The sequence below is a fragment of the Marmota monax genome, unplaced genomic scaffold, assembly GCF_021218885.2.
Source record: "Marmota monax isolate L192 unplaced genomic scaffold, Marmota_monax_Labrador192_F-V1.1 WCK01_AAM20220418_F8-fsc00108, whole genome shotgun sequence".
Taxonomy (NCBI): domain Eukaryota; kingdom Metazoa; phylum Chordata; class Mammalia; order Rodentia; family Sciuridae; genus Marmota; species Marmota monax.
This window is the reverse complement of record NW_026694593.1, coordinates 5,060,039-5,080,779: the sequence shown is the minus strand read 5'-3', so window position 1 is coordinate 5,080,779 and position 20,741 is coordinate 5,060,039. Positions and strand designations below refer to the sequence as shown.

Here is a 20,741-nt window from a genome sequence, read left to right as displayed (position 1 = left end):
TCAAGAACATCGCTTGGTTCCTGACAAGCAAATGTACATTCCCCTCTGGAGGAAAGTACCCCTCAATTTAGACCCTTAGGACTTCCATAAAGTTTAACGAAATGAGTTCTAAACCCCCAAATACAAAATATACAAGGAAACAAGCTACCAAGAGTAGGTTTTTTTCTGATGAGAAAACAACGAAAGAGATTCAGACATCTAAAATAAGTTAGAGAAGACTGTTCAGTGGCGCATGACTGTAATCCTAGCAAGGGAGGTTGAAGCAGGAGGGTCACATGTTCAAGGCCAGCCTTTGAAATTTAGTGAGATCCTGTCTCAAAAAGTAAAAAGGACTAGGAATGGAAAAAATAGTTGCAGAATATTAAATAATCCCATCAAATTTGAGAAATGGTAGCAGGGCAGGGTATGGTGGTGTACTCCTGTAATTCCAGAATCTTGGGAAAATGAGAATAGAGGATTGTATGTTGGAGGCAAGTTTGGCAATTTAGTGAAACTCTCAAAAAAGGGCTGGGCCAGGTTCAGTGGCACATGTCTGTAGTCCCAATGGCTCAGGAGGCTGAGACAAGAGGATTACCATTTCAAAGCCAGCCTCAGCAATGGTGAGGTGCTAAGCAACTCAGTGAGAGTTGCTAAATAAAATATAAAATAGGGCTGGGGATGAGGCTCAGTGATTGAGTGCCCCTGAGTTCAATCCCTGTTTACTACCACCACCAAAAATAAAGGCTGGGGATAAAGCTCAGGTATAAAGCACCCCTGGGCTCTATCTCTAGGATCACATACACACAAAAAATAATAAATTCATAAAATTTTAAAAATAAATAAAATAAAAAGGGCTGGGGATATAGGTAAATGATACAGTGTTTGTCCAACATCCATGAGGCCCTTGATTCAATCCCCAGCACTGGGGGTGAGGGTGGGGGGTAGCAGACACACTGCACACTACATTTCCTGAATACAAATTATTAGTTTGAAAATTAGTATTAAAAAATAAAATTTTAAGTTCCAGATATTTGGAAATTTACAAAACATTTCTAAATAATTTGAGGGGTTGGGGGCCTAACTCAGTAGCAGAACACTTGCCTAGCATGTACAAGGCCTTGGGTCTGATCCCCAGTATCCTCCAGCCCACAAGTCATGAATCAAAAAAGTGGCAAAGCTAATTTAAATACCTTTAGAACTAAATAATAATCAAAATACTGTATAATACAAAAATATACAGGATGTAGAGAAGAGTCTTAAAATTACTTAAGTAAAAGAACATAAAATTAAAACCTTAGGAAAGCAGAAGAAAATAAATACATGAGCAGTTATGAAGAAAACAGAAAACACACACAAGAGAAGCTCAACTGGGTGTGTAGTAGCACATGCCTGTAATGCCAGCTACTCAGGAGGCTGAGGCAGGATTTCAGGTTCAAGGCCAGCCTGGGTAACTTAGGGAGGCTCTGTCTAAATGAAAATAAAACAGGCTGGGGATATGGCTCAGTGGTTAAGTGTCCTTGGGTTTAATCCCTGGTACCAAAAAAATAAAATACACAAATTTCTGGTACAACTGATCAAGAGCAAAAAAGAGGTGCAAGTAAACAGAAGAAATGAAAAGGAAGATATGAACTACCCAGGAGCAGAAAAAAATAAGTAGAAAAAATATATCATGTGGGCTGGGGTGGCTCAGTGGTAGAGCGCTCGCCTAGCAGGTGCGAGGCCCTGGGTTCGATCCGCAGCACCACATAAAAATAAGTAAAGATATTATGTCCAACTAAAAAATATTAAAAAAAAGAATTAAAAAAAAAGAAAAAGTACATCATGTAAGAAAATAAGAGGAAGAAAAGATATGAATTGCAAAAATTCTAGGGAAACACTTGGTCTAAACTGACTCAAGAAGAAACAGAAAGCCTACATAGTCTAATTATGTTAATAAAGAACTTGAACCAATAGTTAAAATTATTCCCACAAAGAAACACCAGGCTAAGGTGGCTTTATAGGTGAGTTTTACCAAATATTCAAGAACAGTTCATTTCATTCTGATATAAACTCATCCAGAGAATAAAACAAGAGGGAACATTTCAAGCTCAAAAGGTGTACCATCAAAAGGACCATCTTAGAAACCTTTTTAGAAATCTTGCTAAAATCAAAGGCACTAACATGTACAAGAATATTCATAGCAGCATTGTTCATAATAGCAAAAATCTGGAAACAGCCCAAATATGCATTGAGAGGTGAATGGTGAATAATTTGTGGTTTATGCTCTTGACGTAATATTATACAGATGAAAATGGGTTAATCGCAGCTATTACAACATGGATGAATCTCAGAAACAATGGTAAGTGCAAAAAGGCAAACATCAAGGTAGTAGTAGAGTAACATTTTTGTAAAGCTAAAAGACAAGCAAAACTAAACAATATACTTTTAAAGTATACATATGTGGTTAAAATATATATATATAAAACAATTAATTAATAAACACAAAATTAAGGACAGTCTTCACCTCTAAAGACAGGAAGGGGGACAAGATCGGGAGGATCAAAAACTCAATGGTATTTTAATGTGTGAATCGAGTACAGGGTCATAGTTACTCATTTTATTATTATATTTCATAATTTACTCATGTTACATATATTCTTTATATATCAAATATTACATATTTTTTTTTTTAAAAAAATCTGCTCTGATGGAAACAAATGGGCAAATGAGTATCTCCCTGAAACAAATCCATATTTCTTGGGAAGAACCAAGATTCCCTGACCAAAGCTACCCTATGTAGAGAACAAAGGAGTTGGTTTACTGCTTTTCCCAGGGACACATGCGGAAGGTCTGGATCTCCTTCCTTTAGTGCTCCAGGACATGCAGAACAACGTCCTTTCATACTTCTAGCCTAAACCCCAGTCTTGCCAAGTCCGTCCTGATTATGTACGACAAGAGACTGACACCTGGTGGACACAGAATGAATTTAGAGAAATGACTAGGAAGTAAATCTTTCACTCTAGTTGGTGAAAGTGTCAGTAAGGAGATAGGGAAGCAAAAATGAGGAGAAAGTTCAAACAGGAAATGGAAAGAGCTCCATCACTGAGATATAGGTGGAAAAAAAGATGGTGCCATCTAAGTAAGACTGAGAAGAGTCCCTAAAGAATGAATTCCCTCTCCTTCTTTCTGGGACTGGCACAAGAAGAAAGAAGTTAGAGTTACAGGAAGGGAAATACAAGACTGAGAAAAGAAGCAGCCCTAGCTGGTCTCAGCCCAGCAAGGCAAGACCACATGCACTTTGTAGTTGTAGTTGGGTGTCAGCTGCCTCCTAGCAACTCCCCTTGCCCAGTCTCCATGTGGGGACTCTGATTCCACCACCCTTTTCCCCAATGGTATGGTCCACGGTATAGAATAAGCAACTTAATGTATCATCCTACTGGCCACACTGAGGGGTGGATGTTGACCCAGGCTGGACTAATCAGAACCAATCTTCAGGATTTTCAGGCACAATGATACCTTCTCTTTCTGGCTAGACATAAATGAGTAAACGTAATCCTAGGAGTGCTGGTAGCTATGAGGTAGCCCAGACTTAAGATGATTTTACATTAGGCTGAGCAGTGAGATTAAAAACCAATCAGATATTTAGAGACATACTGAGCAACCATATCAAGCTTCACTGGATCTGGCACTACCTCTGGATTTTCCAGTTACACACAATAAATCCTTTTTACTTTCTCTACCCACCAACCCTCACCCCCAAGTGTCTCTGCCACTTTTTTCTGCCTATACCTTTATTCTGAGACATGGTCTCCCTAAATTGCCTGATCTAGTTGCCTAGGCTGGCCTCAAACTTGTAATCCTCCCGCCTCAGCCTCCCAAGTAGCTGAGATTACAGGTATGCATCACCACACCCAGCAATTCTTTTTTCTTAAGCCAGTTTGAGTTAGGTTTTTCTATATTGAAAACCAGAAAATCTCTAACCTGTATATCCATCATACTTACCCATCCCTGTGTTCCCACAGGAGAGCACAGGGATTCAGGTAAGAAGGTCATTACAGATTTATTGGTTACACTAAAGCCAAGGTATTAAGCTGGAAAGGTTAGAGGTAGCCACCAGGCACTCTGTAAGACTGGGCGACTCAGCTGTCCTTACAGAGAATGACTACCTTAGGCAAAGAATAGCAAATGAGAAGCAAGTGCAGTAAAGAAGGGCTTCTACCAGGCAGGCAGGCAGAGTTAATATATGGACAACAGACACTCTTCTCCACAGATATCATGGGGGTGTTGCTTCTGGGTCTTTACGCTCATGGATTAAAGAACTTTGAAGCACATGCCCCTTTAAGACTTTATTACCCTGTGCTGCTGCATCTATCTCTCCCTTTACCAACTGAAGAGCCTCCTTTTGGCTTCTACTGCCCTTGATGACACTCACTTTTGAGGTGACAAGAGGAATTTTATCTTCTACTTCTTTGGCTTGCCAGGAACTGGGGCCCCTTCCTCCTTTGGAAACGGCACCATCTTCCTGAGCTTGGGCAAACATTGTTCCCTGCTCAGCCTCTACCCCTGGCCCTGGCCTCTCTGATCCTCCAGCTGAGTTGCTTTCCCCTCCTGAGCCCCATGTCTCCCATGGTAACCTCGAGGACTGGGCAGAGTCCGTGGCAGCTGCTGACTTCTCGGGGGTGGAATTTCTGTCCCCACTTCCACCTGACTTTTTTCGAGGGCGCCCACGTTTTCTTTTGGCATCACTTGCTACATCCTCTGTATCCTGCTTTGCTGCTTTAGCTGGTGCGTCCTGTCCACTGGCCTCACTCACAGGTACTTCAGCTGTCCTCTTGACACCCTTATCATGGAGTCCTGGGTCACCACCTATGCCTACCTCCTTGTTCTCTGTGCCCCTGGGATGAGTGAGTCCCCCAGGTGAAGCTCGCCCTGGCCCAGGTCCAGGCAGAGCAGGAACTGTTGGTAAGATCATGTTAATGATAGGCACAGCTGCCTGGGGTCCCCCAACCCTACTGGGCAGGGGCAGTAGGGTGCCTGAAGAAAGCTTGGGGGCCAGGATGGGTGAAGAAACTCGGATTGGTGGAACAAGTGAGGGAGGGGCCCTGGGAAGGAGCAAAGGCAGCCGGGCCACTAGGGCATTGACCTGCGGGTTACTGGCTGATGGTGCAGAGCTCTCAATTACACTCTTCTTGCGCTCTCCACGTGCCTGAGGGCTGGGCCCAGCCCGGGTTTCCAACTCCTTTGGAGACTAAAATGCAGAGAAGACCACAGTAAGGTGTGAAGACTGAATACTGGAGGAAATGTAGGCACTGGAGAAACCAGAGTTGGAAAAGTTGGGGACCCACTGGGAAAAGGATCTATTTATACTAAACCCCCAGCCCAGGGTAGCAAGTCAGGGACAAGACCTCCTTACCTGGGCCAGTCTCTCTGGTTTCTTATGGGCTCCCCCGTCCAGGTTCTCTACTCCATTCTTGGGTTTCGATGACCGTTCCCGAGGGGCATGTTCATCCTCTTCTGCAGAGGTGCCCAGAAAAGATGATAAAGTGAGGGTGAAGGAGGGTACTGAGGAATGAAAGGACAGGCGGGGAAAAGCAGGATATCTAAAGTATGCCTTGGAAGGTTGTCCAGGAAGCCAGGCATGGTGGCACATGCCTATAATCCCAGCGATGGGGAGGGTTAGGCTATTAAACCTACTTTCTCAAAATAAAAAAGGGATGGGGATGTAGCTCAGTGGTAAAGCACCCCAGGGTTCAACGCCCAGTACCAAAAAGAAAAACAAAAAAAGAAGAGTCTCCAAGAATATGGGCTGGGACTGTGGCTCAGTAGTAGAGCACTCGCCTAGCACGGGCAGAACCCAGGTTCGATCCTCAGCAACACATAAAAATAAAACACATTGTGTTGTGTCCATCTACACCCAAAAAATAAATTTAAAAAACAAAGAAGAGTCTCCAAGAATAGAAGGCAATTCCAAGGTGTGTCTATTCTAGGATGTGGGAAGGCCTTTAAAGTGGAGAGTGGCTGAGGGTTTCTCAGAAATGAGAGAAGTACTAAACATAAGAGAGGTTCTACACACCGCCAAGCCCCATGGCCTTAAGCACGTGGGCATGTGCAGATCGGGCAGAGATGAGATGCTGCTGTAGCAGGAAGCGGGCGACTTCAACGATGGAACTGAAAGACCGCTTCAGGATTCGCTCTGCCCAGTCACAGGTTAGGGCACAGGCTGCCTCTACCAGTTCATCCCGAGGTGCGGGGGTTACTTCTGGACCCATTTCTGGCTGTGGTGGGAAAGGAAATGCCCAATCACATTCCATACTAAAGGACCTTTCCTCCTGACACTACTAATTGACCAAAGCTGAAAATAGACTGGGGTTGGGAGTAGCCTCTACCCATCCTGCCCCAGAACCCACAAACTCTTTTTCATCTATTTTGATCTCAGGGTAGCCAAAGGGCACCCAGAAGCAATGTGTACAATGAGCTAGGCTGTGTCAGTCCTTAAAACATGTCCCGAAGACCTCCGACTTTTACTGGGAAGAGAAGAGGGGAGGGCCGTTACTTACACTCTCAGAACCCTTTAAGTCCAGTCCAGGTAGGGGTGGCATAGATACCAAGGTCTTCCTTCTTATGCCACTGTAGCAGTACCTGATGCAAGTTAAGGAGCAGCCAACACTTGGGGTTCTCCCAACCCCTTAGGCAAGTTAGGCTGTTCCCACTGCTGGTTCCCCATACCCTATGTCTTCTTCCCCATGTCCTCCAGCTCCATCCTCTCCAGTCAAGGATACTTGGACTGACCCCGGCCACCAAGCCTTCGGGCTTTGATGTTAGGGAAGATCTCTCTGATGATTTTGCCAAAGTTGGCTGTGCTGAGTGGGCGGCAACAGGCAAGACTCTCACAATACTTCCTGAGTGAGTAGAGTACAGAATGGGAAGTTACTCAAAGAAGGAGGATACAGAGGATTCCTAGGGATTGTGTGGGCAACTCTTTTAAAAGTCAGGCTGCATCAAGGCAGGGTTCTCTCCAGGGATGAGGGTTAGTCCTGTGCCTACCAACTCAGGCATAACCCCTTCACCCACCGATAGGCATCATAAACACTCTGCTTTGGCAGACAGGTATCTGTGTGCTCTTCTAGGTGGTTGCGGATCCACCGATAGGCATACATGTACTCCTCATTGGTGAGTGGGCTTAGCTCTGAGCTGCAAAAGAAGTTAAAGGAACAAGTATTACCAAGATCTCAACAACTGTCCTGGTTCTGAGACAGGAAGATAGACCATACATAGGCAGCTACGGAAAGGGTCTCAGAGAAAAAAAGGAGAAAGAGGGGATTGGGAAACTAAGCTTCTGTCCCCAGCTGGTCCTAGCCACGAGGTTAGTTCCTTAACAACCCCTAGCAATGACCAACCACAAAATGTTCTCTATAGTACTTCCTCTTATACCAATAAACCCTCACCTCTACCCTCATGCTAATAAAGGCTTAGAAATCACTCTCTCCTGATTTGCTCAAGATGACAAAATAGAGTTGATTAGCCCCTTTCTGAACCCTATATTTACATGTCATCCTACCAGTCACCTATAGGGACAGATAAGTCCATTAAAAACCCCTAGGCAGGCCTTGGGCTATAGCTCAGTGGCAGAGCACTTGCCTAGCATGTATGAGGCACTGGGTTTGATCCTTAGCACCACATAAAAATAAACAAGGCATCCTGTCATCTAAACTCCAGACAGAAGACAGCAGAGCCGTACCCTCCCTTGGGACCCCTCCTGCACCTCAGGAGCTTTTTCTGCTTTAAGTAAATCTTGCTATTCTACTGTCCTTTACATGTATCTCATTCATGAGACAAAAGAACCCACCTGACATCATGCTCAGTGTTACAGTCCTTCCCAGACTAACACTTCAATGATGTTGAACCAAATTACTTCATCCAGATTCACCGTTCTCTGAGAAACCAAACCCAAGGCAGGGGCCTCCCTTTTGATCAAGGCCAACAGCTATGAATCCAACTCAGCTTGCCATTCTCAGCGAGACTGTCTTTTTGAGAATGAGAACCTCTGACATCCGAAACTACCACCAAGGCTTACCTTTTTTCTCCAGTGCTGGGACCTGGGGGGAGCTGAAGGTAGAGATACAGCTTGTCATTGTCTGAGAATTTCTGAACATCTTGCTGAAGTAGGAGGGAACAGAGAGACAGGAGAAATAATAAGGCCAAGAACAATGAAATGTAGGACCCCCTGATCCCTACACAAAGTCTGAATTCAGCTGACTTAGAGATTGTCAAGACTAGGAAGGGACCTTAGAAATGATTTGAGGCTAGGGAGATAGCTCAGTGGTGTAGCACTGGCCTCACAGGCACCAGACCCAGGGTTTGATGATTTCCAACACCAAAAAATAAATAAATGATTTTTGAGGTTGGAGGCTGCTGGGTGCTCACTGTGCTCTAAGGAACCCTATGGGCTCTCACAGAGAGAAGAAAGCAGAGGGGATCAGCTCTGATCTTATCTCTACTGGACATGTACACAAGGGGTCACAGAGAGATGAGGTAAGATGCTCAAAATCAAACTGGCAGCAAGTTGCAAAGCCAATATCTTCTGACAAGGTAGACATAAACCCATAGCATCCCACCATCTTCATCCCCCACCAATGCCATCTCTCTGCTGTTCTCTTCCCAACATGCTTACCAGGATTCCCTCTACTTTGTTCTGTACGGCCTTGCTGTGGAGAAAAAAAGAAAGCTGGAGGTCACACACACTGTTTTCCCATCCCTTTGACTGCTAGGGAGGGTAAAGGCCTGAAACACCGGGCGGGTGCTCAAGGGCTGTGGACCAAGAATGACCAAGAATCTTGCCTTGCTCAGAGGCACCTGTCTGGGAAGACGCAATTCATCTCCCAAGAAAGTGAAGTGCTACAGGGATCTATCCTGCGCTCTGGAGTAGGATATGGAATATGGAGATAGCAATGAGTACTTACGAAATGGTACTTCGGATCCTTTGGAGAAGGGTTGTGGGTTCCCCAGCCTCAGCACCTTGTGGGGCCCTTGCCCCAGTCTTGGGGCTCTTAGCATCAGGCTCATCTTCTGCCATCCTGGCATGAGGGCTAGAGCTGAGAAGGGACAGGATATGAAGATTTAACTCACACTGGCCTTCTCTTCCCCTGAAGATCTCAGGGCAGCCCTCATCTCTGCCCAGAAAGAAAAACTAAGAGCCTCCAGATTTCCCCAGTGATCTTTTTCTCGCCACTAACTGTCTCCAAAATCCAGAAATCATTCCATTACTTCACCAGGGCCCTCTGTACCCAAAGAGATCTTTGCCATCTCCATTCTCTCTGCCCACCTTTCTAAGACTCCTAAAATTGGAAAACCGTCCAGGAATAGACAGGGGGGTGGGGGATCCACGTTAGAAAGAAATGTTCATTTCTTCTGGAGTCCCGAGCTGTCCTTGTGCCCCTCAAACACGGCAACAACAACCGCAAAACAAAGTTCAGTTCTCCTCATCTTACCTGCGAGGTGAGAAAGCACGGGCCGCGCGGGCCCTGCCTCGCTAGGGCGGGGAGAGGCCGGCCAGCTCCCAGCCCAGTGTCGCCGCTCCCGCCGCCCCGCGCCCGCGCGGGCCTACGTCATCTCCCACGACAGCCGGCCGGCGCCCCCGCCCTGCCCCCTCCCTCCCGCCCCGGCGGGTCCGGGCCGCGGGACTCCGAGCCGGGCGTCGGAGAGCCGGGGAGGGAGGGGTCCCGACTCGGACACGTGCGCGTGCGGGGAGCTGCGGACAGGCCGGAATCTATCTTTTCTTTGCTCTCCTCCCAACTCCCATCTCCCCTCCCTACCTCGGAGCGGCCGCCTTCAACGCACGCCACAATAAAGATAAGGAGAAAGAGAAACTACCTCGCGGCCGCCCTCACTCCGCCGGCCCCGCGCTCGGCCGGCCGGCGGGCGCCTGCGCTGCTGGGCTGCGCTTTTTCTGAATGGCTCCCGGCCGCCGTCTGCCCGGATACTCCGACGGCCTGCTCGCTCATTGGTCGCCGCCGCCTCCGGGACTCGGCGCCGGCCCGCACAGGCGGCGGCTCTAGTCTGCCTGGCAACAGAATCTGATTGGTCATCCGGGGAGGGAAAATCCAAAGTTGGTCCGATTTGAGTCCAGAGGGGGAAGTCCGGGTTGGGTTTCGGTTAAAACTGGGGTCGGTTGGGACGGCGGGTCCCTAGAGGTTTTTAAAGGGATCGCAGGACCGAAGCCCTGGAGTTCGGCTGTCTTTGGAGCCTTTTCCTCTTCGGCCCTCTCCTCCCACGTCTCAGTGTTTTCCGGCTGATCGTCAGTGCTGCCGGAAGAAAATCACGGGGTGACAGAATAACTGGAAAATCATGGGTGGTAGTGAGATGGGAAAGGAGACCACCCACACGCAGATCGGACGCGTGCCGGGGAGCGGGAAGGGGACCCCGGGCCTTTTAGACATCTGGAGGCCAGTTCCACCACGATGGAAACGGGAACGCGGCTTCTGCCTTTGATGACTGCGACTTTACAGTTACCCCTTTGCTTAGTTAGGGTCGTCGTACTGGAAGTCAGCGCGGTAGCCTGTCCGCCCAGGGCGGCGGCTGTTCTGGGCTCTTCTGTTCCAAGCGCACAACTTCTGCAAAACACCAACAGAGAGCAGTTGTACAGTGCAGTTAGCAAGAGCGAAAACTTATTGATTTGTAAACATGATAGACACAAGCAATCTTGATAATAATGTTGCCGAAAACTTGGTCTTTGCTGTGTCCCTGATATTAATAAAGACATAATTTTGAGATAAAGGAAAAAGAAGTTTTATTTCTTAGAAAAGGTGAAACCCAGGTGACAAATAACAGTCCCTTAAAAAAGTTGTTTTAATGGCTGTATTTCAGTTGTGCTCTGTCCAGGATCATAATTTATTTGTAGCTTTGAGAGAGAGCCATTTATAAGGTTTTGTTTTAAAGAGACCTGTTGTTTTTAAACATAGATAATTAGACTTTGTTCTATGTCAGTGTATTAAAAACTGACCTTAGTGCGGGGGGCGGGGGGGATCTTAAAGCCAGGCATCATAGTGCATGCCTGTAATTCCACTGGCTGATGCAGGAAGATTGTGAGTTCAAAACCAGCCTCAACAACTTATCGAGGTCCTAAGCAACTTAGGGAGACCCTGTCTCAAAATAAAAAAGGCTGGGGATGTGGCTCAGGGTTCAATCCCTGATAACAAAAAAACAAAAAACAAACTAAAAGCATCTTTAAATAACTTTAATGGACTCTGCTGGTTCTAGCCAACTTAATCACATATAGACTTTTTGAGACTTACCATTCACAGATCTTTTGTAACTTATGGGAATACTCTTTCACCTGTTTACATCTTTTGTCTTGTCCTCTCCTTTTTATCTTGGACTTTATTTATTTATTTAGTGGTTGATAGATGTTTATTTCATTTATTTATATGTGGTGCTGAGAATCGAACCCAGCGCCTCACACATGGCAGGCAAGTGCCCTACTGCCCAGCCACAACCCCAGCCCTATCTTGGACTTTAGGACAAGAATATTACTTTATCATACAGAATACTTTCTCTTCCTGAAACATTTCTTTTTTCTTTCAATTTTTCTTAAGAAAATATATTCCCATGCTTATAAAATTCTTATACATCCCTTTTTCCAGTTGCTGGTATTTATAAAAATTTACCTTTTGAGTCAGGTATGGTAGTGTGTGCCTGTAAGTCCAGCAACTGGGGAGGCTAAAGACCGGAGGATCAGATTGCAAGTTCCAGGTCAGCCTCAGCAACTTAAGGAGGCCCTGTCTCAAAAGAAAACAAAAAGGGCTAAGGATGTAGTTCAGTGGTAAAGTACCCCTAGGTTAAATCCCCAATACCAGTGAAATTTATCTTTTGAAAAATCCTTATGAAACTTCTGAACTTAGACAAATTACGCCTTTTTAATAAGACAAAATACTTCATGTTTTTTACAGTACTTTACAGCTGGAGCTTTTTGTACTGTTTGCATATGGATTTATAGAATCTTAGAATTTGAATTCTTAGTAACACCTGGCTTTTTAGTGAAGACCCAGAAACAGATCACTCTTAAACTATTTTTCTATTTACCAACAAATTATAAAAATATATTAATAGACCCCAATATATATGTTGTCTTACAGAATTCAAGAAGCCAATAGTACTTGTTGATGTTTCAGAATTATAACTTTGCACATTAATCAGGTGTCTCTTCTAACAAATATATTTATGAAAATCCCATTTATGTTAAATCTAATTTATCCATTTAGTTGTTATATTTAGGTTACCCATGAAAATCAAGAAATTCAACAAGCCTGCTGAAGAAAAATCCTAGAAGCAATAGGTATTTCATTTTAAACATTTTATAGAATCCAACGCTCTATTGATTGTTTGACTACCTAGAGAAATGTGTGGGTTAGTAATTTTTTTTCTCTTTCCACATTTTTAATTGTTGCATTATAGTTGTACATAATGATGGGATTTGTTGTTACATATTGATACATGCACACGATATAACAATATAATTTGGCTAAAATCCCCAGCACTTCCTCCCTCCCTCCCTCCCTCCCACCCCTGGTCCCTTTCGTCTACTAATCTCCCTTTGAAGAGATGTTTCTTTTCCTTTTCCCTCTATAGCTTCCACATAGGAGAGAAAACATACATCCTTGACCTTCAGAGTTTGGCTTATTTCGCTTAAAATAGTAGTCTCTAGTTCCATCCATTTTCCTACAAATGACATAATTTCATTTTTCTTCATGGGGAGCCAGGCATGATGGCACACGCCTGTAGTCCCCAAGGCTTGGGAGGCTGAGGCAGAAGGATCATGAGTTCAAAGCCAGCCTCAGCAACTTAGCAAGGCCCTAAGCAACTCAGTAAGACCCTGTCTCTAAATAAAATATTAAAAAAAAGGACTGGGGATGGAACTCAGTGGTTGAGTGCCCCTGGGTTTAATACCCTACCCCAAACAAACAAAAAGCTCCATGGTGTATATATACCACATTTTCTTTATCTATTCACCTGTGGATGGCCACCTATGTTGGTTATTGTGAATTGTACTGATGTAAACCTGGTATGCATGTATCACTATAGTATGATGACTTTAGGATTCTTTAGGATAAATGCTGAAGAGTGGTTCAGCTGGGTCATGTGGTGGTTCCATGCCTTGTCTTTTAAGGAGCCACCATACTGATTTACATGGTGGTTGTTCTAATTTACAATCCCACCAACAATATAAAAAACATTCCTTTTTCTCCACATCCTAGCTTGTTTAGTAATTTTAAAGACATCCTTACTCTTAACCATTTAACCAACTTAAGTCATGTGAACTGAAAGGCATTTGGATCCATTCTTTATTTATGAGTGCTCATTTATTTATATGATTTATAGATATAAGCGTGTATGTAGACATAACTTATAATACATACCTAGGTGTGCACACATATACATAAAAACCGAAAGAAAATGAAGATTTTGGGGCTGGGGATGTGGCTCAAGTGGTAGCGCGCTTGCCTGGCATGCTTGCGGCCCGGGTTCGATCCTCAGCACCACATACAAACAAAGATGTTGTGTCCTCCGAAAACTGAAAAAATAAATATTTAAATTCTCTCTCTCTCTCTCTCTCTCTCTCTCTCTCTTTAAAAAAAAAAAAAAGAAAGAAAGAAAATGAAGATTTTATAGCTTTTTTTTTCCCAAGTATTAGATCCGTATAGGTTGGAGACAAAAGAGCTGCAGATATTGAACTATACAGATTGTCAGATTTAACCCCTTAGAAATTAAAATAGAGCCTGTCACAGATTTTTACAGTATGACTCAGACATGGAAAGGACCTGAGCAGTTGAAGATGTTAGGAATAGAGTCTATCAGTCATGGTGGACACTGAAATCAAAAAGATGGTAGCAAATTCACTCCCACCATTACCACTGTTCCTTCTTCCTCCTTAGGACTCTTCAATGGAGAAGATCTCTTTCCTTTTCCAGTGTATTTGAGAGTTAACCCTTGAATAATTGGTCTCTGAATAAAGACAGCAGGAAAAACAAAGGGCTAGCAACTCCAGTTAGACAAAACAGGACTATTTGGTGCAAGACCAAAGGTGAATTCACCAGAAAAACCTTGAGCTTAGAAAAAGAGACTTTTAAAAAAATGCCATGGTCATCCATGCATGTATATGTCAAAATATACTCTACTGTCATGTAGGTCTAAAAAGAACAAATTTAAAAAATGACATGGTAATAATTACTCTAGTAAAAGAGCACATAGAAGATCTTTATCAGACCAGAGTGTAATTTTGGATCAGGTTAGAGCCAATCCAGATATTTAAAGAATGTGGGAGCCCACAAGTTCCTTAGTAAAAGGTTTTTAAGAAAAAAAATTTGGGGCTGGGGTTGTGGCTCAACGGTGGAGCACTCACCTAGCATGTGCAAGGCCCTGGTTTCGATCCTCAGCACCACATAAAAGTAAATAAAATGAAGATATTGTGTCCCACTGCAACTAAAAAATAATAATAATATTTTTTAAAAAAGAAAAAGTATTTGCTGGATGCGGTGGTGCATACCTGTAATCCAGCAGCTGGGGAGGCTGAGGCAGGAGGATCATAAGTTCAAAGCCAGCCTCAGCAACTTAGTGAGGCACTTAGCAACTTAGCAAGATCCCAACTCTAAATAAAATATGATAAAAGGCTGGGATGTGGCTCAGGGGTTAAGCCCCCCTGGCTTCAATCCTCAGTACAAAAAGAAAAGAAAAAAGAAGGAAATTTGTACATATGAGATCTTTTCATTTTACTGGGCCCATCTGAAGAGATGAGAAATCCCCCTGATATTCCTGGGCCTATTGTGTCAGTGTCCTGAAGCTGAGTCCCTATGATTTGGGGCAATTCCTCTAGGTTGTCTCTGAAGCAGAATGTAGACCTCAAAAGATCTGGTGCCTGATGCAACTGGCTTTTCCAGATTCCCTTCCTCTCTGTCTCTTCCTTTTTCTAGCATTTATAGAGGAACTAACTGAAAGAGCAGAATCCCGGAGAAGAAGATAGGAGAAAACAGGTTTTTATGCCCACAGCCACATGTATTTAAAAATGATACCTTTTAAAACAGGCCCTTGCTCATGTAGCTTACATTCCAGATGGATATCAGGCAGGCAGATAAGGAAAAAGCAAAGCTGCCATTTAGAGCATAAGAAGCAAAAAGCTTATTCCTAGGGCCTTTTGATCATTTTTCTCCTTTTTGTAAAACAAGTCTAGCTGTAAGATGGTGTTTTGGTTCATGATTCCCTCTAAAGGCCATTTTCCCCTCCATCCTCCAGCTGGGGATCAGGACATAGAAAAACCCTAGACATTTCTTCCTTAAGGTCTGGGAGTTGCATTTATCCCAATTTCTTTTGACAAATTCCAGAGGAGTGGGGCTGTGGTTGTGGTTCAGTCACAGAGTGCTTGCCTAATGTGTGAGAGGAGCTGGGTGTGATCCTCAGCCCCACATAAAAATAAATAACTAAAATAAAGGTATTGGGTCCATGTACAACTTTAAAAAATATATATTCCAGAGGAGTAGAAACCTGATTTCCATTTTTTGGTCAAAAGGAGTCAGGGCATCCCCCAATATCACTTATCTCCAATAAGCGAGGGTGTCCCTTGGATTTCATCCTGTGTAGCCACAGGTCCTCTCTCACATGCAACCACAGAGATGGGGCCTATTGGATAGTTGTGCTTACCAACAAGGCCCTACCTGAAGCCTTCTCTAGCGAGCTGGGTAATTCCCTACTTGGAACAATCTGGACTTGTTTATCTGTGCAGCGTCCTGAGCCCACCACCAGTTGAGAAACTGTTGGAGGAAGAACTGGGCCTCGCTCAATATGGAGGATCCTAACTTCTTGATAAATACTTGAGTTAAAGGAGAGCATCTGTCAACTGAATGTGCCTTTAAATTTTTTTCCTAAAGCCTGGCATGTGTGGGGCGCTAGGTTGGATCCTCAGCACCACATAAAAATAAAAAAATAGTTGTGTCCACCGAAAACTGAAAAATAAATATTAAAAAAATTATCTGTCTCAAAAAAAAAAAAAAAAAAAAGCTTCCCTGCCCTGTGGGTCCTTGTACTTGTTTGAACAAGGAGGCAAGTCTGTTCTGGGTGATAGCTCCAACTGAGAAGGGCAAATGATTGTGCTCCCTGAACTCGGAGAGATAAGTGGTAGTTTACTGTAATTATGTGAAATAGAACTTCTGGTCTTTTCCCTGCAGGACAGTGGGGCACACAGAAGAAAAGGTGCCTTAAGAAGGTCTAAAGGAGGAAGTGTACGTTTGAAGCTAAGGGAGCTCCATCTTGGTCATCTCCCATGCTGGGTCCCTATTTCAGAGGTAGGGACACCAGGGACAGACTTGGGGTTTGGGTCCCAGAAAGCATTTGAAAGCCTGGAGGTCCTTAGAGACTTTATTAAAGCACTTGAAAGAGAAAAGATGGAAGAATTGAGGGTCAACAGGACTTACACTTAGAAGTAGACTGAGCACTAGGGTGTACATGTGGAAGAGGCATTTCTTAGAGAAGGAGAAAGACTCCTTGGCTTGTGCTCAGGAACAATGGGTCACCTCTTTCCAAAGACCTCTGCTCAGTCTAAGACTTTGTCTCAGGATCCAAGATTTGTCAGTGAAAAACCAGCCTCTACCTCAGGCAAAGCCTGCCCAAGGAAGGGACATGACCTTTGTCCTTGGAGAGACCCACAGAGCACTCCTAGGCACATTCCCACCCTGCTAAGTGGTTTATTTACAAATAACAGGAGAGATCTGCTGGGCCAGGTGTCCCTGACTCAGTCAGGCTAGGTGGGGACCCATAGCAACCCTCTAGCAGCCACCAATCAGCATGAGACAGGGAAATACCTGGGATGCCAGATGACCCTCCCAGTAGTTTATGGTGGTTGATAACATGTTGGGAAACCATGTAGTTCAGCAGGAACACCCCTCTTGGCTTAAACCAATCAGTTCAAATGAATCCCCCTCTTGTAGTAACCAATCACCCCTCCCCAACTTGCTCCCGCCAGTGAATGTGCTAATCATGTTTTAGAGTTGTTATTTGATTTTCCCACGGTGTGTGATGATTTGCTAAGAGATGCTATTATGTATGGGGGGTCCCTGCCTTCTCCAAAGAATGTATAAAACCGCTGCAAACCCTGGGCTCGGGGCCTCTCAGCGTCACCTGTTGGTGTGTGTGCGCGGAGGACCAAGCTAGCTCGCAATAAACACCTCTTTGCTGTTTACATCGATCTTGGTCTCTGGTGGTCTTTTGGGGGTCCCGAATTCGAGCATAACATCAGGTGAGAGTGCCCTCCACCCTCAGACCAAGTCATTCAGAAACAGAAAGACAGATAGTTGTCAGTACCCCTGAGGGCTGTTGGTGTCAGACTCGGGACAGGAGACCTTCATGCAGCATCTGGGAGTTACCCCAGTCTGTCTTCTGCCTTCAATTGTCTAAAGCCTTCCTCTGTCCCATGCACCAGTTCTCTCCCACGGAAAGGAAACTGAAGCTAGTAAGGACATTTCCAATGCCTAGGCGAAGGGAAATCTGCCCCACCTGCCCAACAGGCCTGTCATCTGAGTCTGACAGTCATGCTAGTCACTTTAAAAAAAAAATTAACATAATTTTTATACCTCTATTTTATTTATTTTTATGTGGTTCTGAGGATCAAACCCAGGGCCTGGCACATGCTAAGTGAGCACTCAACCTCTGAGCCCCAGCCCCAGCCCCAGGCTATCACTTTTAAAGTGTTTAAAGACAGTTCCCCCCACCCAAAGAGCACAGAGAAGAGAAATGAGAGCTCCCTTTTCTGTATTACTCATCCTCCCTTAGATCCCTGATGAGCCCCACAAATGTTACATGGAGCATGATATCAGGCAGTATTTCTGTCTTGCTAATTCAAAGAATGAAATTTACAGATACAAGGGTGAGTGCAGAGAAACAGGATTTATTAGAGTAATAAAAAGAAAGCAGGGCTCCTGATTGGGAAGGGATGCCAAGAAAGGGTTGTATGTTTTCTAGGGGTTTTTAGGGGCTTGATCTGTCCCTATAGATGATTAGTGGGATGATATGTAAATTTTAGAATGTAAAAATGTGGATGTGTAACTGATGTGATTCTGCAATCTGTATACGGGGTAAAAATGGGAGTTCATAACCCACTTGAATCAAATGTATGAAATATGATATGTCAAGAGCTTTGTAATGTTTTGAACAACCAATAAAAAAAATAATTACAATAGAAAAAAAAAGGAGCTAATCATTTCTTTTTTTTAAAATATTTATTTTTTAGTTCTCGGTGGACACAACATCTTTCTTTGTATGTGGTGCTGAGGATCGAACCCGGGCCGCACGCATGCCAGGCGAGCGCACTACCACTTGAGCCACATCCCCAGCCCCAGGAGCTGATCATTTCTATTTTGTCTTCTTCAACAACTGGGGGAGAGTAGTAGTTTTCAAGACTTTATTAACATAAAGGTGGCATGAGGGTTTGTTGGCGCAGGAGGAAGTGCTTTAGAGAACATTTTGTAGTTGTCCTTGTTGCTAGGTGTAGCTAAGGAAGAGCCATTGCAATTGAAGCTATCAGGGGCGGCAGCAGGATGTCCCCCAGGTCTGGTGTCTCCTTTTCCTCTCCTCCTATGTGCCTGTGGGTGCTCTATGTTTCTGTCTCAGTAGTGATGAAAATTCACTATAAATTCATATAACCCACTTTTTTTTCCTTTTCACAATTTTTATTGGTGCATTATAGTTGTATATAATGATGGTATTTGCTGTAACATATTGTACACGCACACAATATAACAATGTTATTTGGCCCATATAAAACTCACTTTTTAAAAAAATATATTTTTTAGTTGTTGATGGGCCTTTATTTTATTTATACGTACGTGGTGCTGAGAAACCAGCCTCTAGCTCAGAGCAAAGCCTGTCCAAGGAAGGGGCGTGACCCTGGTCCTAGGAAAAACCCACAGAGCACTCCTAGGCACATACCCACTCTGCTGAGTTGTTTGTCTGCAAATAACAGGAGAGATCTGCTGCACCAGGTGTCCCTGACTCAGTCAGGCTAGGTGAGGGCCCATAGCAACCCCCTAGCAACCACCAATCAGCATGAGACAGGGAAATACCTGGGATGCCAGATGACCCTCCCAGTAGTTTATGGTGGTTGATAACATGTTGGGAAACCATGTAGTTTAGCACGTATACCCCTCGTGGCCTAAACCAATCAATTCAAAGGAATTCCCCTCTTGTACTAAGCAATCACCCCTACCCAACTTGTTCCTGCCGGTGAATGTGCTAATCATGTTTTAGAGTTGCTTTATGATTTTCCCGTGGTGTGTGATGATTTGCTTTTGAGGGTCCTAAACTCGAGCATAACAGATTGAACCCAGTGCCTCGCATGTGCTAGGCAAGCCCCCCACTGAGCTACTACCCAGCCCTGTAACCCACTTTAATGTCAAACAAATTGGACTAATCCCCCACACCCCACCTGTCCCTAGTCACAGACAGACAACCTGCAGACGCACTCATTCGCAGGGAGTCAGCAAATGGGCTCTCCTTTCTCCTTGATGGAGTCCTCAAAACCTCAGCAGTTGTACCATATTAAGCTAAAATGCTTTTCGCTCTTCATGTCCCTGTTTCTGTGTGTACTTTAATTTCCTCTAAGGGTTGCCAATGCCTTTGCACCCTCAAGGTTCTGTTCCCTTACATGGGAATTTTGACTGACTCCCACAACTGGGTGGGGGCTGGATGGCCTTGCAAACTTTTTACCGTCAGAGAACATGGTGCTGAGTAGGTCATGGGTTCTTAACCTCCTAGTGAGACTTTTTTTTTTAATGTCCTGAAAGCAATGGATCTCCTCAAATTGAGACAGGAAGATAGACCACTCATTGACGGCTGGGGAGGGGTCTCAGAGAAGAAAGGAGGAAGAGAGAATTGGGAAATCCAGCTTCTGACTCCAGCTAGACTTAGCCCCAAGGACAGTTCCTTAACAACCCCTAGCAATGACCAATCACAAAATGTTTTCTGAGGCACTTCTTTGTTCCTAACCCTCACCCCAGCCCTTATGCTAATGAAGGCTTAGAAACTACTCTCTGGGGATGTGGCTCAAGCAGTAGCGCGGTCGCCTGGCATGCTTGCAGCCCGGGTTCGATCCTCAGCACCACATATAAGCAAAGATGTTGTGTCCGCCGAAAACTAAAAAAGAAAGAAAGAAAGAAAAAAAAAAAGACTCTCTCTGGATTTGCTGAAGAAGCCAAAATAGAGAGTTGATCAGCCCCTTTCTGAATCTTATATTCACATGTTGTCCCACCAATCACCTGTAGGAACAGGTCAAACCCATAAAAACCCCTAGGCAGAAGACAGCGCACTCTTCTATGGACCTCTCCTGTACTATAGGAGCTTTTTCTGCTTTAAATAGATCTTGCTAGTCTACCCTCCACTTGTCCAAAGAACCCCTCCATTGAGATCAAGCTCCATGTTACACCAGGAAAAATGTACATACAGACCACGTTTTACATCTAATTTCAGAGAGGGCATAGACTCCGGGGTGACAATCTCTTAATCTATTTTGTTCTGCATAGCAAGGGTATTTGCAGTACTGACTACCCCACCAAGGTACTTTTGTAGAGAAGGCAAGGGTGCTGCTTGATCTCATCACCATTACTCTTTATAGCCTCCATTTCCCTCCTCTCTTCTATGGTTTCTAGGGAAACTCAAAGCATTGTAGAGTTAGTGGAATCAGGAGACACTGGCAAGAAAGTTTTCTAATAACAGCTAAAATGTATTTGAGCTTTATTGTGTATCAGACA

General features: G+C 44.3%; 1 protein-coding gene across 5 annotated transcripts; it reads right to left on the bottom strand.

Moving 5' to 3' along the window:
• Positions 1-1,968: 1,968 nt before the first annotated feature.
• Rfx5 (regulatory factor X5) lies at positions 1,969-9,935 on the bottom strand. 5 transcript variants are annotated; one of them, XM_046421815.1, is made up of 10 exons: positions 9,829-9,935; positions 8,919-9,050; positions 8,630-8,663; positions 8,033-8,115; positions 7,030-7,149; positions 6,738-6,857; positions 6,516-6,597; positions 6,032-6,233; positions 5,372-5,472; positions 1,969-5,206 (listed from the first exon to the last, which is right to left on the bottom strand). In XM_046421815.1, the coding sequence occupies exons 2-10, from the start codon at positions 9,029-9,031 to the stop codon at positions 4,232-4,234; spliced, it is 1,830 nt and encodes a 609-aa protein (XP_046277771.1). In that variant the 5' UTR covers positions 9,032-9,050; positions 9,829-9,935; the 3' UTR covers positions 1,969-4,231. The 5 variants fall into 5 exon arrangements, with proteins under 5 accessions (XP_046277771.1, XP_046277772.1, XP_046277773.1 ...); XM_046421816.2 differs by having other exon boundaries at positions 9,771-9,875; XM_046421817.1 differs by lacking the exon at positions 9,829-9,935 and adding an exon at positions 9,447-9,572.
• Positions 9,936-20,741: the final 10,806 nt, after the last annotated feature.

What these genes read in the sequence shown, in the direction of transcription:
- Rfx5 (XM_046421815.1), bottom strand. Translation starts at nt 9,031, where the DNA reads ATGGCAGAAGATGAGCCTGATGCTAAGAGCCCCAAGACTGGGGCAAGG. An exon ending in ACTTAAAGGGTTCTGAGAGT is followed by an intron (nt 6,234 to 6,515) that starts GTAAGTAACGGC and finishes TTCCCACCACAG; the next exon opens with CCAGAAATGGGTCCAGAAGT. An exon ending in AACCAGAGAGACTGGCCCAG is followed by an intron (nt 5,207 to 5,371) that starts GTAAGGAGGTCT and finishes TCTGCATTTTAG; the next exon opens with TCTCCAAAGGAGTTGGAAAC.